General features: G+C 39.2%; 1 protein-coding gene across 7 annotated transcripts in view; it reads left to right on the plus strand.

Annotated features, from left to right (window-relative positions):
• The window catches only part of RYR2 (ryanodine receptor 2), a 749501-nt gene that overhangs the window by 278028 nt on the left and 458271 nt on the right, over positions 1–13202 (plus strand). For 4 of the 7 annotated variants that reach the window (XM_053207799.1, XM_053207801.1, XM_053207802.1 and 1 more), the window contains exon 4: positions 9372–9388. The exons of the other annotated variants lie outside the window; for them this stretch is intronic. In XM_053207799.1, coding sequence (XP_053063774.1) covers positions 9372–9388 — 17 coding nt within the window. The remainder of the gene's footprint in view (positions 1–9371; positions 9389–13202) is intronic. 7 annotated transcript variants of the gene reach the window in all.

A 13202-nucleotide genomic window follows, 5' to 3' on the forward strand; every position in this document is an offset into this window, starting at 1 on the left:
ATCTGAAACAGGCTCCAGGCTCCGAGCTGTCAGCAAAGAGCCCGACGCGGGGCTCGAACCCACGGACCGCGAGATCATGACCTGAGCTGAAGTCGGACGCTTAACCGACTGAGCCACCCAGGCACCCCTCATGTTTATTTGTGAGAGAGAGTGAGAGAGAGAGAGAGCAAGCAGGGGAGGGGCAGAGAAAGAGGGAGACACAGAATCTGAAGCAGGCCCCAGGCTCTGAGCTGTCAGCACAGAGCCTGATGCAGGGCTTGAACTCACAAGCTGTGAGATCAGATCTGAGCCGAAGCTGGAAGCTTAACCGACTGAGCCACCCAGGCACCCCCTCCCCCACCTTTTAAAATAATTTTTCTTTATTTTTTTTATGTTTATTTATTTTTGAGAAGCAGAGAGAGACAGAGCGCGTGTGGGGGAGGGGCAGAGAGAGAGGGAGACACAGAAGCTAAAGTGGGCTCCAGGCTCTGGGCTGTCAGCACAGAGTCTGATGCAGGGCTTGAACCCACAAACTGTGAGAAATGACCTGAGCTGAATTTTGCTGCCTAACCGACTGAGCCACCCAGGCGCCCCTCTCTTATTTTTTTATAGAGCAGTTTTAGGTATAGAGGAAACCGTTGAGAAAGTGTTCATACTCTTTGCCCCCAATTCATCTATTATTACTGTCTTGCATTCATGTGGTACATTTGGTATAATTCATGAGCCACTGCTGATGCACCACGATCTCTCAGGGCCCAGAGTTTACTTGAGGCTTCACTCTTCATGCTGTACATTCTGTGGGTTTTGACAAATGTATGATGTCAGGTATGTACCACGATTATGTCATACAGAATGGTTTTACTGCCCTAAAAACCCCCTGTGCTTCCCTCCCTCCCCCAACCACTGGAAACCACTGATATGTACTGTCTCCATAGTTTTGCCTTTTCCATGAGTTTGATTAGTTGGACTCATACGGTACCTAGTCTTTTCATACTAGCAATATGCGTTTAATGCTCTTCTGTGTCTGCTCCCAGCTTGATAACTCATTTCTTTTTATTGCTGCATAATATTCCATTTTGTGGGTGTCCAGCAATTTATCCACACACCTATTGAAGAACATCGTGGTTGCTTCCAAGTTTTGTCGACGACGTATAAAGTTGCCGTAAATCTCGGGCTCCAGTTTCCATGTAGACATGAGTTTTAAACTCCTCTGGGTAAATACTAAGGAACGTGATTTCTGGATCATAGTGTTAGCATGTGTTTCTCGTAGCATCCACCTCAAATCCATCCTGGAAGAAACCCTATGTTTCTTTTTTGTAAGAGACTTTCTTCCAACGTGGCTGTACCATGCTGCATTCCGAGTAACAGTGAATGAGAGTTCCTGTTGCTGTGCCTCCTCGTTGGCCTTTGCTCTTGTCAGTTTTTGGATTTTAGGCGTTCTAATAGATGTGCAGTGGTATCTCATTATCACTTCAATTTGTAATTCCCCGATGGCATAGGATGTTGGGCGTCTTTTCCTGTGGTTGTCGCTGTATATCTTCTTTGATGAGGTGCCTATGAGATTTTTTGCTAAGTTTTCAAGTGGGCTGTTTGTTTTCCTATTGTTGAGTTTTAAGAGTTCTTTGTATATTCCAGTGCTTGATGGTGTATGTATCTTGTGAAGATTTTCTCCCATTTGTGGTTCGTCTTTCCATTTGGCTAACAGTATCTTTCACAGAGCAAAAGATTTCATTTTAATGAAGCCCATCTTAGCTATTTTTCTCCCCATGGATCAGGCTTTGATGTTGTTATCTAAATAGTCATGGTCAAACCCCAGGTCAGGCAGATTTTTGCCCATGTTGCCTTTTAGGGGTTTTATTGTCTTATGTTTTATATTTAAGTCTGTGATACATTTTGAATTAATTTTTCCCAAGAGTTTAAGGTGTGCATCTAGATTCATTGTTCCAGCATTATTTGGTGAAAAGATCATCTTTTTTCCATTGAATTACCTTTGTACCTTTGTCAAAGATCAATTGACTATGTATGTGAGTCTGTTTCTGGGCCTTCTGTTCTGTTCTAGTGATCTGTTTGTTCTTTAGCCAGTCCTATATTGTCTTTTTTTTTTTTTAATTTTTTTTTTCAACGTTTATTTATTTTTGGGACAGAGAGAGACAGGGCATGAACGGGGGAGGGGCAGAGAGAGAGGGAGACAGAATCGGAAACAGGCTCCAGGCTCTGAGCCATCAGCCCAGAGCCCGATGCGGGGCTGGAACTCACGGACCGCGGGATCGTGACCTGGCTGAAGTCGGACGCTTAACCGACTGCGCCACCCAGGCGCCCCTATATTGTCTTGATAGCTATCAGTTTAGAGTAAGTCTTGATGTTGGGTCGTGTCAGGCTTCTCAATGTTTCTCTTTCAATGTCTTGTTGGCTCTTGTGGGCTTTTTTCGCATTCCCGTAAAAGCTTTAGAATCAGTTTGTCAGTACCCACAAAATAACTTGTTGGGATCTTGACTGGAATTGCATTGAATTGTTTTGTTAAAATCAAGGCGTCCCTCTTTGCATCCCTCACTTTTTTTATAATAAATGGATCTGGAATTTATTTATGAGCTTATTGTTACATGGAGCTTATTATTACTCAGTGTAGATTCATCTGGAATTTACTTAAATTAGTATGGAAGTTGATTTTTTTCCCCCTGTAGCTAAGCAAAACTTCCATCATTGTTCATGACTGATGATTCCCTTTTTTTATTGATTGTGAAGCCTTTTTAGTCATACATTAAATTCATACATTCCCAAATGTGTTACTCTGAATTATGTATTTTGTCATACATGTCTGTCCGTTATTATGCCCAAACAGCACCGATTTGATCACTGTATTTTGGAAATGTTTTAATATTTAATAGGACTAGTTTCACCTCACTACTTTCTTCCTCTCAAAAATTGTTCATACTCTTCTTAATTATTTATTTTCCCAAATGAATGTACTTGTGGCATTTAATCAAACATTATAATTCTCATAAGAACCTACCTGGAAGAGAGCCACTCTATTATTTCTTAGCACCTATCTTGTTTAAATCATGTTAATATTAAAGTTTATGCAAGAGTCATTTTGACATATTCTGGCTTAGAGAAAGTAGGTGTTCCTAAGGATTTGGACAAATTCAGAAAGCAATTTAAACAGTATTACAGGAACTGTTCCTTTTCTAAAATGGGAATAATTCAGAAGCAGTAAATCTTAGTCCTCTATTATCTAGTTTAAATTTTAGAAGAAAAACAAATTAAACTTCAAGTAGGTTTTCTAAACGCTTTCCTGGAATTAAGTTAAATGTGTTAGTGTAGGAAATTGCTAAGTTTACTGTATTGTGTTAAGTCCGTTTCATTGTTTCACAGACTCCCCAGAATGTGAAGTTTCTGCCTGATTAATACAAAAATCAGAATAAAGCCAAGAAATTTGACTAAAGTGTAATACAGTGAATTTTACTGGATTTTTGTGACTTCATTTGCTTAACTAAATTTATGATGAATTTTTTTTGCCCTTAAACTAATGGTAGAAAGGACTTCAGTGTCTCGTGTGGTTTAAAATACAAATCATGGGGTGCCTGGGTGGCTCAGTCGGTTAAGCGTCTGACTTCGGCTCAGGTCATGATCTCACGGTCCGTGAGTTCAAGCCCCGCATCAGGCTCTGTGCTGATGGCTCTGAGCCTGGATCCTGCTTCGGATTCTGTGTCTCCCTCTCTCTCTGCCCCTCCCCCATTCGCATTCGGTCTCTCAACAGTAAATAAACATTAAAAAATGTTTTTTAATTAAAAAAGATAAAATACAAATCACATTTCATATTGAACTGTGGAGACATACTTCTTTTTATTTATTTATAACTTATATGTGTATGATTTATATATGTATAATTTATTTTTTATTTATTTATAATTTCCTTAACATTAGCACCACATCTATTTGTTCTAATTTAATACTTTGTTTTTTCCATTTTAATATTATGTGGCTTGCTCCTGAGAGCGTTTAAGTAAACACCTCAGTTTGAGGTCCAGCAAATCTGCAATTCTTTTCTTTCTTTCTTTCTTTCTTTCTTTCTTTCTTTCTTTCTTTCTTTCTTTCTTTCTTTCTTTTAACGTTTATTTATTTTTGAGACAGAGAGAGGCAGAGCATGAACAGGGGAGGGGCAGAGAGAGAGGGACACAGAGAATCTGAAACGGGCTCCAGGCTCTGAGCTGTCAGTGCAGAGCCTGACATGGGGCTCGAACTCACAGACCATGAGATCAAAACCTGAGCCGAAGTCGGACGCTTAACTGACTGAGCCACCCAGGCGCCCCATGCAATTCTATTATTTATAAATGTGTATGAAAATTAAAAAGAAAAGAAAAGAAAAAAAATCCTTTCTGTTGAGACTAATATTTATAGGAGAGAACGCGAGTAGAAATATAATATAATATAAAATACAAAAATATAAATATAAAAATACCTAGCACAGGTAGTAGGTTCTTAATGATACTAGTTTCTTTCCCTTCCTGCTGCCAAGGGATGAGCTCATTGCTTGTTGAGATGTGATTGACCTACCTATATGCCGATATTTAATAAAAGCATATAATGTGGCTTTCTTTTAATTCCTTATTAAATGGCAGTCTGGTAACTTATTCAATCAATAACTGGGCACCAAGGAATCCATGTTTTGTGTGGGGAGGCAGAGGAAGGAAACATGTATGCCAAAACAAAGCAGTTTTAATTTATTTTGAATCTTCTATTGTTTGCGTGAGGTCTTGTTGAAACATGAGAGAAAATTTCATTAGTTCCCTTTCCAAGTTGCAGTAGATCACTAATTGCTCCTTCAGCTGTTGAATGGATATGCAAATTGTGATATATTCATACAAAAGAGTGTTACAAAGCCAGGAAAATGAATTAATTCCTACTACCCACGACAGTGTGATGAGTTTTACAAACTTAATGTCCACTAAAGGAACTAGATAAAAAGAGAACATAGTCTATATTTTCAAAATAAGAAAAGTAAAACTTGGGTGCCTGGCTGGCTCAGTCGGTTAAGCGTCAAAGTCTTGATCTCAGCTCAGGTCATGATCTCACACGTTCCTGACATCGAGCCCTGTATCTCACACCACTGACAGTGTGGAGCCTGCTTGGGATTCTCTGTCTCCCCCTTTCTCTTCCCCCACCCTGCTCATCCTCTCTCTCTCTCTCTTTCTCTCTCTCTCTCTCTCTCTCTCTCAAAAATAAAATAAGTAGGGGCGCCTGGGTGGCGCAGTCGGTTAAGCGTCCGACTTCAGCCAGGTCACGATCTCGCGGTCCGTGAGTTCAAGCCCTGCATCAGGCTCTGTGCTGATGGCTCAGAACCTGGAGCCTGTTTCAGATTCTGTGTCTCCCTCTCTCTCTGCCCCTCCCCCATTCATGCTCTGTCTCTCTCTGTCCCCAAAAAAATAAACGTTGAAAAAAAAATTAAAAAAAATAAAATAAAATAAGTAAATATTTAAATTAATAGTGATAGAATAATTGCTATCTTTGGGGAGGGTGTGAAGGAACTTTCTAGGTCATGGTCGTGTCCTCTGTTTAGATCTGGAGCTGACTACATGGGCTCATTTACTCAGTAAAATTTCAGCAAACTCTATACTCATGGCTTGCATATTTTTCTGAACTGAATATATTCATTATTCAATATATTCAGAATTCAATATATTTTGAAATGAATATACTCATTAAAAACATGGCCTCTCCAAATCATAATTTGCTTTAAAAAATCTAGATGACTTCATCGTGTTTTGAATGCTGGAACACAGTGTGCGAATTTTCATGTCCCTGCTCCCCTATTCCAATCTTAATAATAAACAGCCTGTGTGGTAGAGAATTATTTGTAGGATAGAGAATTTCTTTTTCACTTTTCTCTAATTTATTACTCAAAAAAATTTAACAGCAGGGTAGTGGATTGTCGGCATGCATTAAAGATTTTGATTGTTTGTGTTTTGCCTTGATATTAAAAATTCTTGGGGCGCCTGGGTGGCTCAGTCAGTTAAGTGTCAGACTTCAGTTCAGGTCATGATCTCATGGTTCTTGAGTTTGAGCCCCGTATAGGGCTCTGTGCTGACAGCTCGGAGCCTGGAGCCTGCTTTGGATTCTGTGTCTCCCTCTCTACCCCTCCCCTGCTTGCTCGCTCTCTCTCTCTCTCTCTCTCTCTCTCTCTTTCTCTCTCTGTCAACAGTAAACAAACACTGTAAATGTATCCATGCAAAAAACCAAACATGCTTTGAACAAGTGATAGTAAATAACATGTTTGATGTTATAGGTGCATTTTACTTTCTCTCATCTTGATGTTAACATATTATACTGGGTGGCACTTAAGGTAACAAATAGGCTGTTGAGTCAGACTCTTGATTTCAGTTTGGGCCATGATCTCATGGTTCCTGGGTTTGAGCCCTTTATTGGGCTCTGTGCTGACAGTGCAGAGCCTGCCTGGGATACTCTCTGTCTGTCTCTCTCTGCCTCTCCCCCACTTGTGCACGGGTGCACTCTCTTTCTCTGTCTCTCAAAATAAATAAACTTAAAGAAGAAGAAATAGGCTGTTGAGCAATTTCAAATTGAATGCAGAATAAAAATTTGAGACAAGAAAAAAAAAAGATGATGTAACTTGAATATGGTGTACCAAGTAGTGGCATGAGAGTGTGGGGCTTTGCCGTTAGAGACACATTGTCAAGGTCAAGTTCCATTGTTTAATAACTAAGTGACATTTTTTCATTGTGGAGGATTTGTAACACCTTTATATGTCATTTGTATCTTCATATATAAAATGCAGATAAGAAGATTACATGTAAAACATTTAGTTCAAAGCCTGGCACATAGTAACTGCTTAATATGTGACTTACAGATTTAATGATAATAAAATTCTTCACCTTACACAGTAAGGCTTAACTCAAGCAATTTGAAAGAAGCAACCAAAAATTTTTTTAACGTTATGGAATAGTTTGTGTTTATATATCCTGAAAGTATTAATTAGAATATGAATACAAAGAGATGTCATATGAATATTTCATCTTTCATGTAATGATACAATTTAGAATTAATTGCTTTTATACTATATTTTTAACTTCTGTCCTTTGCTAAATCAACTTGGAATTTAAACTACTCTTTTATTTTCCTTAATGGCAGTTTTGTTTTCTTTGAAAAATGAGGTTGCCATTTTTTTTAGTCTTATTATGATAGAATACTTAATGTAATTTCCTAGAGATGTTAATATATTTATTTTCTCTAATGTAATTTCTGCATATTTTTAAAATCCCAAATATTTGGATAATAAATGATTAGAATAAATGTTCATTTGTCTTATATGCTTTATGGATTTGGTAATTATTTAAACTATAAAATTAATCAAGGTTATTGTGAACTTTATATTTCCCTTCCTCAATTATCTCCACAGAAATCATTCTCCTCTTCACCTTTTGCAGGCATTTAATGAAATGGTTCTTGTTAACATTAGTAAGAGATGTGTCATGAAATCGCTCTGCCTTGCTTATACATAATTACAACTTTATTGCCCTTTAGTCTTTTAAATCTGTGGGCCATTTGTCTTGTCTTTTGTGTTGATGTGATAATTCACCTCCAGCACATGCTGTTGCTAAGCCTTTCTTTGGGTATTGGGATACTGAGTTTGTTATATTGCTACTAATTCTTGCTACTTTTAAGAAATTGTTTCTCCTTGTAACTATAGATCAGTAGAGAGCTTCTATTACTAATACTAGTTACTGACTTTTGATTACAAGTCCTTTCTTCTAGAAAAATCCTACAACACTTTATCTTTGCAGTGATGCAAATGCGTGTGTGTGTGTGTGTGTGAGAGAGAGAGAGAGAGAGAGAGAGAGAGGGAATGTTTAACATTTAGAAGTGAAAATGATGGGTTAATAAACTGTCTTTGCTCATCAACGGAGTCATTGCAAATGTGGCATATTTTGTTTTCCCGACAACTATTTAAAGGAAATCATTTCACATTTTCTTGAATTACTGCTCTTGAAAGAGAACAAATACAAGGATTTGTCCTTGGGAGGTAGAAAAGTAAATGGTAACTATATTACAACTAGTCACGATTAAATTGTCTCCCTCTGCCCCAGTATCTGAAGAAACAAAGTCATCCCGTTGTAAATAAGTTAAAGTTTAAAATGAGGACTTGAACTTTCTATCACAGCCAAGTAGCTTAAAAATTTAGAGTGAAAACCAGGTCTTTCCATTCAGTAAGTTGTTCTCTCTTAAAAAGCAATTGTGTGTTTTTAAAACTTATAACAGATTTTTCAGAGGACTAAATAAATTATTAAATAAACCAAAATGCTCTCTTGTAAGTAGCCTCCTGGGGCTTCAAAACAATTCCACCTGTGTACTTAAGTCGATATTTTTATATCACTGTCTAATGTCTTAAAAATAACCACTGTGTGTTACGTTTATGCACATTTCCTTCCACAAGCTTGCTTACTAAGTAAGGGATGCAGATTCCTGGCCATGGCCCAAGATTTCTGCCTAACTAGCCTTAGATCTTCCCCAATTAATGAGTTGCCTAAGGAAAAAAGTTACAAATAAACTTAGTGTATGAAGAGTCTGAAACAAACCTCAAGTCTCACAACATACCAATCATAGGTGTTATATTAGGGGGGGTGGGTTTTGCAAACAACTCTGAGACTTAAAGTTGACTTTTATTTTTTTTTTTTCTGATTGATTTGCTAGGAACTGAGGGCATTGTAGAGACAGTCTTTGTTGACATATGGGTTTTTTTTTAATTCTATTTTATACTTTGGAATATAATTTTATTCACTGATATTTTCAAGGAATCTCATAATGATTATGAGACTAACATGCATTCATTAATAAATGCAATAAACAAATTTGATGCTGATACAATTTCAGGATTTTTTGGCAAGGCATGCCTTTTGTTATATTGTGACATTTTATACAATGTGAGGAAGATTGGGGTAAGAGAAAGTTTACTTTTATTTCATGAAAGATTTTTATGGTTAGATGCTGTATTTCTAAATTGACCGCTATATTTCTATTTTCATTAAATAGATACTTACAGTTAAAGGAGAAGACTGGTCCCTAAATCTGGAAGCCTATTAGGTTTGAGAATCAGATCAGTGTTCATGTTTGGTTTTGAATATGTTGGATTGTTATGATTTCGTGTACCTGATGCTTTTCCAGCTTAATAACTTTAAAAATTCCGATTAGTAAGTTAATTGACTTTTTCTGGTTTGTTTGAGATTAAATGTTATTAATTACAATTTGAGTACTTTCATTTTCCATTAGAAATGGAAGATTTTGGTGCAGGGACCATTTATTTAAATGACAGTAATTGAAACTTTGCCAGGCATTTATTTGTTTGCTTGTTATTTATTTTGGCTTTTTCTTTCCCCAGCAAGTTGATGTGGAAAAATGGGTATGTGTTTCCATGTATTTACAAAGAAACTGTGATCTTAAACAAGTGCATGTTTCCTATTGCCTCTAATCTTTTTGTTTTGCTTCTGAGTGTGGCTTGTACTATGAATATTCAAACTAACTGCTATCTTGTAATGAACACATATTGTACTGGTCTCTACGTAGAACCTTACGAAGTTTTGGTTTTGCGTCGTCTGAAATGAGGTAGATTGGAAAATCCTACCTAGAAGTATATGCTTTCTATATAATTTGTAATTATGATATGCTTCTGATCAACAGGAATCAGAATTGTTTATCTCTTATCCAACAAATCTCGACTACTTACTCTTAAAGCCCTCCTGCTTAGCTCTTATGTTTTCCATGCTCTATAGACATGGTCTGTTATCTGTATTAATGGAATCTTTAAAAGTACAGGTGTTGTCAGTATTGTGAGGAAAGATGCAGGTGACAGGGTTCTGGAGGGAAAGTCTGGACCAACATTGTGACAAATTATGTAAGGTGGCCATGTTACTACTCAGATGTCACTTTCCTCATCTGCTAAAAGGAGAGAAGAATCCTTACAGTCCTGAACACCCTGAATACCTTTAATTCTGAATGGAAATTAGAGTCTCACCAACACTTTTTTTCCCCGAGCATGCAAAACAGCGAAGCATGTTTTATTATTTTTGTTGTATTATTTTGTTTTTATTTGCTTTGTGACTTAATATATTGACCTAAAAAAAATTTTTTTTAATATTTGTTTATTTTTGAGAGAGAGAGACAGAGCAAGAGCAGGGGAGGGGCAGAGAGAGAGGGAGACACAGAATCCGAAACAGGCTCCAGGCTCTGAGCTGTCAGCCCAGAGCCCGATGTGGGGCTTGAGCTCATGAAGCCTGAGATCATGACCTGAGCCAAAGTCAGAACCTTAACCGACTGAGTCACCCAGGCGCCCCAAATATTGACTTTTAAAGATTGGCTTAACCGATGGCTTCATTCTATATTTATTATTTTCCCTGATCCTGGGATATGAGTCTCTTGATATTCTCAATATTTTTGAGCCTTTTGCTACCTGATTTTCAGTAGCCTTTCAGTGGTGTTTCTACCACTGAAACGAATGCATGTTCACTTGGCTTTTTGTGAATCTTGGCTCTTTTTCACTTACTGTATCCCTTTATATTGATGGAAAGCTTTTTTGTTTTTTTTAATTGCCATTTCCATGATGATGATACCCATATAATTTTGAGAACTACTACTTCTATATTATATTTCTGGTGAGAATGTAAACTCATCATCTGTCTCTTCGTAGCTAAATGATTACTAATTCTGTTCAACTTTTTTGTTGTTGTTTTGAAATTTCATGTCTTCTGTGCCTATAGTTAGAGTTCTGGTCCAAGCTTTACACTCTTCTTGTCTTGGGAATAAAGGCCTGTCTCTATGAACATGTTGGTCGTCTTTTGGTGGCTCCCTGCCAATGTCAGCTGTCCTAAAATGAGTCTGTCTTTTCTCATTTTGGTGCCCCTTTACTTCCATTAGTCAACTTAGGTGCTGTACCCAGAGATCACTTTTTCTTGAACCAACCAGTCAAGCCACTTTCAAATCTGGAAATAGAATTCATGAACAAATGGGAACCCTCTTTTCCTTTGTCTGTAAGTGTTTCCCTCTCTTCCTCCCTGTGTCTGGTTACTCTTGACCTACCTCACCGTGTGGCTTTTCTTTCTCTCATTTTCGTAACAATTTCACATCTCACACTTCATTCTTATCAAGTTTATTCGTAAATCTTCACAGTTGAGGTTGCTTTCTGGGTCTGAGAAAGAAAAGGAAGTAACATTGAGCTGAAAATCATGCAGTTCAGCTTTGCAAGTAACTAGCTTTATAACCTTATGTAGGCTATCTGTCGACTGTTATCTCCTCATCTATAGGATTAGAATCTGGACCAGTCCTTTCTTATTCTAAGATAGTACCATTATATTAACAATAAAACATTGATGCTGAAATATGCTGCCATTTAGATATCATATAATGAAAATTCCTGCTGGCATTTTTTGAGGAAACTGGTAATCATTATGAGTATATGACTCGGTAAATTTTTGGTTTGAGCTCTTCCTTTCTTTGAAGACTCATGTAGTTCAAATCTTACATATTTTCCATTGGAAGTTTGAAATTCGACTGTAACCAGTACCTTGAAGGGTAACAGAAAAACAGTTTAACCCCCTGCCTACCCACATGCTCTATGGGGCCTCTACTCCTTTGTCCCATTCCTTAAATTAGGATGGGTCCCATGACCTCTCTTATATTCAGATAGTAAGAACCCCTCCCCCAGTCATTTCAAGTCACAAAAGTCTCATTTTGGTAACCAAATCATGCAATCCTGTGTAATCGGGGGGGGGGGGGGTCTGAAGTTAATGTAGGTTGACCTGTGTTGGAGCTCGGGCCACCCCAGGCTGGAACCCAGGAGGGGAGGGGGGAAGGGGTGGGAAGCTGCCTCTTACTTCGCTCTGCCAGGGTCCTCACACCCTTGCCCATTGCCCAGCGCTTCTGCCCCTGTCAGGGTGCAGCAGGAACATGGAAGAAGAGGGAAGTTGGCAGGAAGTCTTTTTTTAAAAAAAAAATTTAATGTTTATTTTTGAGAGAGAGAGTGAGTGAGCTAGCAGGGGAGGGGCAGAGAGGGAGACACAGAATCCAAAGCAGGCTCCAGGCTCTGAGCTATCCGCACAGAGCCCAACCCGGGGCTCCGACTCACAAACAGCGAGATTATGACCTGAGCCAAAGTTGGATGCTTAACCGCTTAACCAACCGAGCCACCCACGTGCCCCTGGCAGGAAGTCTTTCTTGATGACAGTGACCTTCATTGGGCTTGTCAGGTGTTAAGGCGAGCGCTCTCTGGGGCACTTGGGAGGGTTTTCTGGGGAATGCCCGTCACCAGAAATCTGACCTGTGGTTCTCTTGCCTCAGCCAATGATCCCCCAGCTGGTCAGTGGTGACGACTGCCTTGTCCCAAGGCCTCTTGGGGGCATTACGGACATCCCCAGGCCGGCTCTTTCTGGAGCAGCCTGTCTCTAACAGCAAGCCCCCTCCTTGCCCTCTGCTGCCACAGCCTGCCTAGCCCGTCTCTTCGTCTTCATCTCCAGGCACAGTCAGACACCGGTCTCTTGTGTCCCACCTCCTGGGGGACACAGGTGTCTCCGAAGCCACTCTCTCTAGGCTTGAGGTGAGGCCAGGCTGAAGTGGGCAAGAGCAGGACTCAGAAGCTCCCAAAACCTCCTTCCAAGAACCATCCTTTTGCTCCCGACCGCTTCTGGAAGACCAGAGCTGGGGGTCAGCCAAGGGCAGCAGGCCGATTTTCAGCCGCCCCTTTTGGTGGTATAACAGTAAGTTTGGAATGTGGTACTCTTTGCCATCACTTTGTTCTGAGACAGGTGTCCCAAGACAGGGACAGGTGTCCAAGACAGTTATACTTGCTTAACTATACAGGGCATTTACCAACCGCAGATTAAGACCTTTAGGAGCCCTGTAAAATTTACATATATATGGAAAGGCAAATGGCTCCTTTGTAAATTTTCTGATAGTATAATTCCAGATAGCTTCATCAAAGGTCCATCAGTCTTAATCAATCTCTTCCTCCCCCCTTCCCGCCCTTCCTCTCTCCACTGGTTTCCCAGTGTCTCTTTGAGCATCTTTGAGTATTTTGCATTTAATCATAAGCCCATTGAGTAATCAAATGTTGCTCTTCATACACAAAGGGAGAATAACATTGGTGGGTCTGGAGTAGCAGGTGATAGATTGCCTGTTATTTCTGTCCACTCCACCCCAGCCTTCTGGCACCCCTAACCCATAGC

The sequence above is a fragment of the Acinonyx jubatus genome, chromosome D2 (genome assembly GCF_027475565.1).
Source record: "Acinonyx jubatus isolate Ajub_Pintada_27869175 chromosome D2, VMU_Ajub_asm_v1.0, whole genome shotgun sequence".
Classification (NCBI taxonomy): Eukaryota; Metazoa; Chordata; class Mammalia; order Carnivora; family Felidae; genus Acinonyx; species Acinonyx jubatus.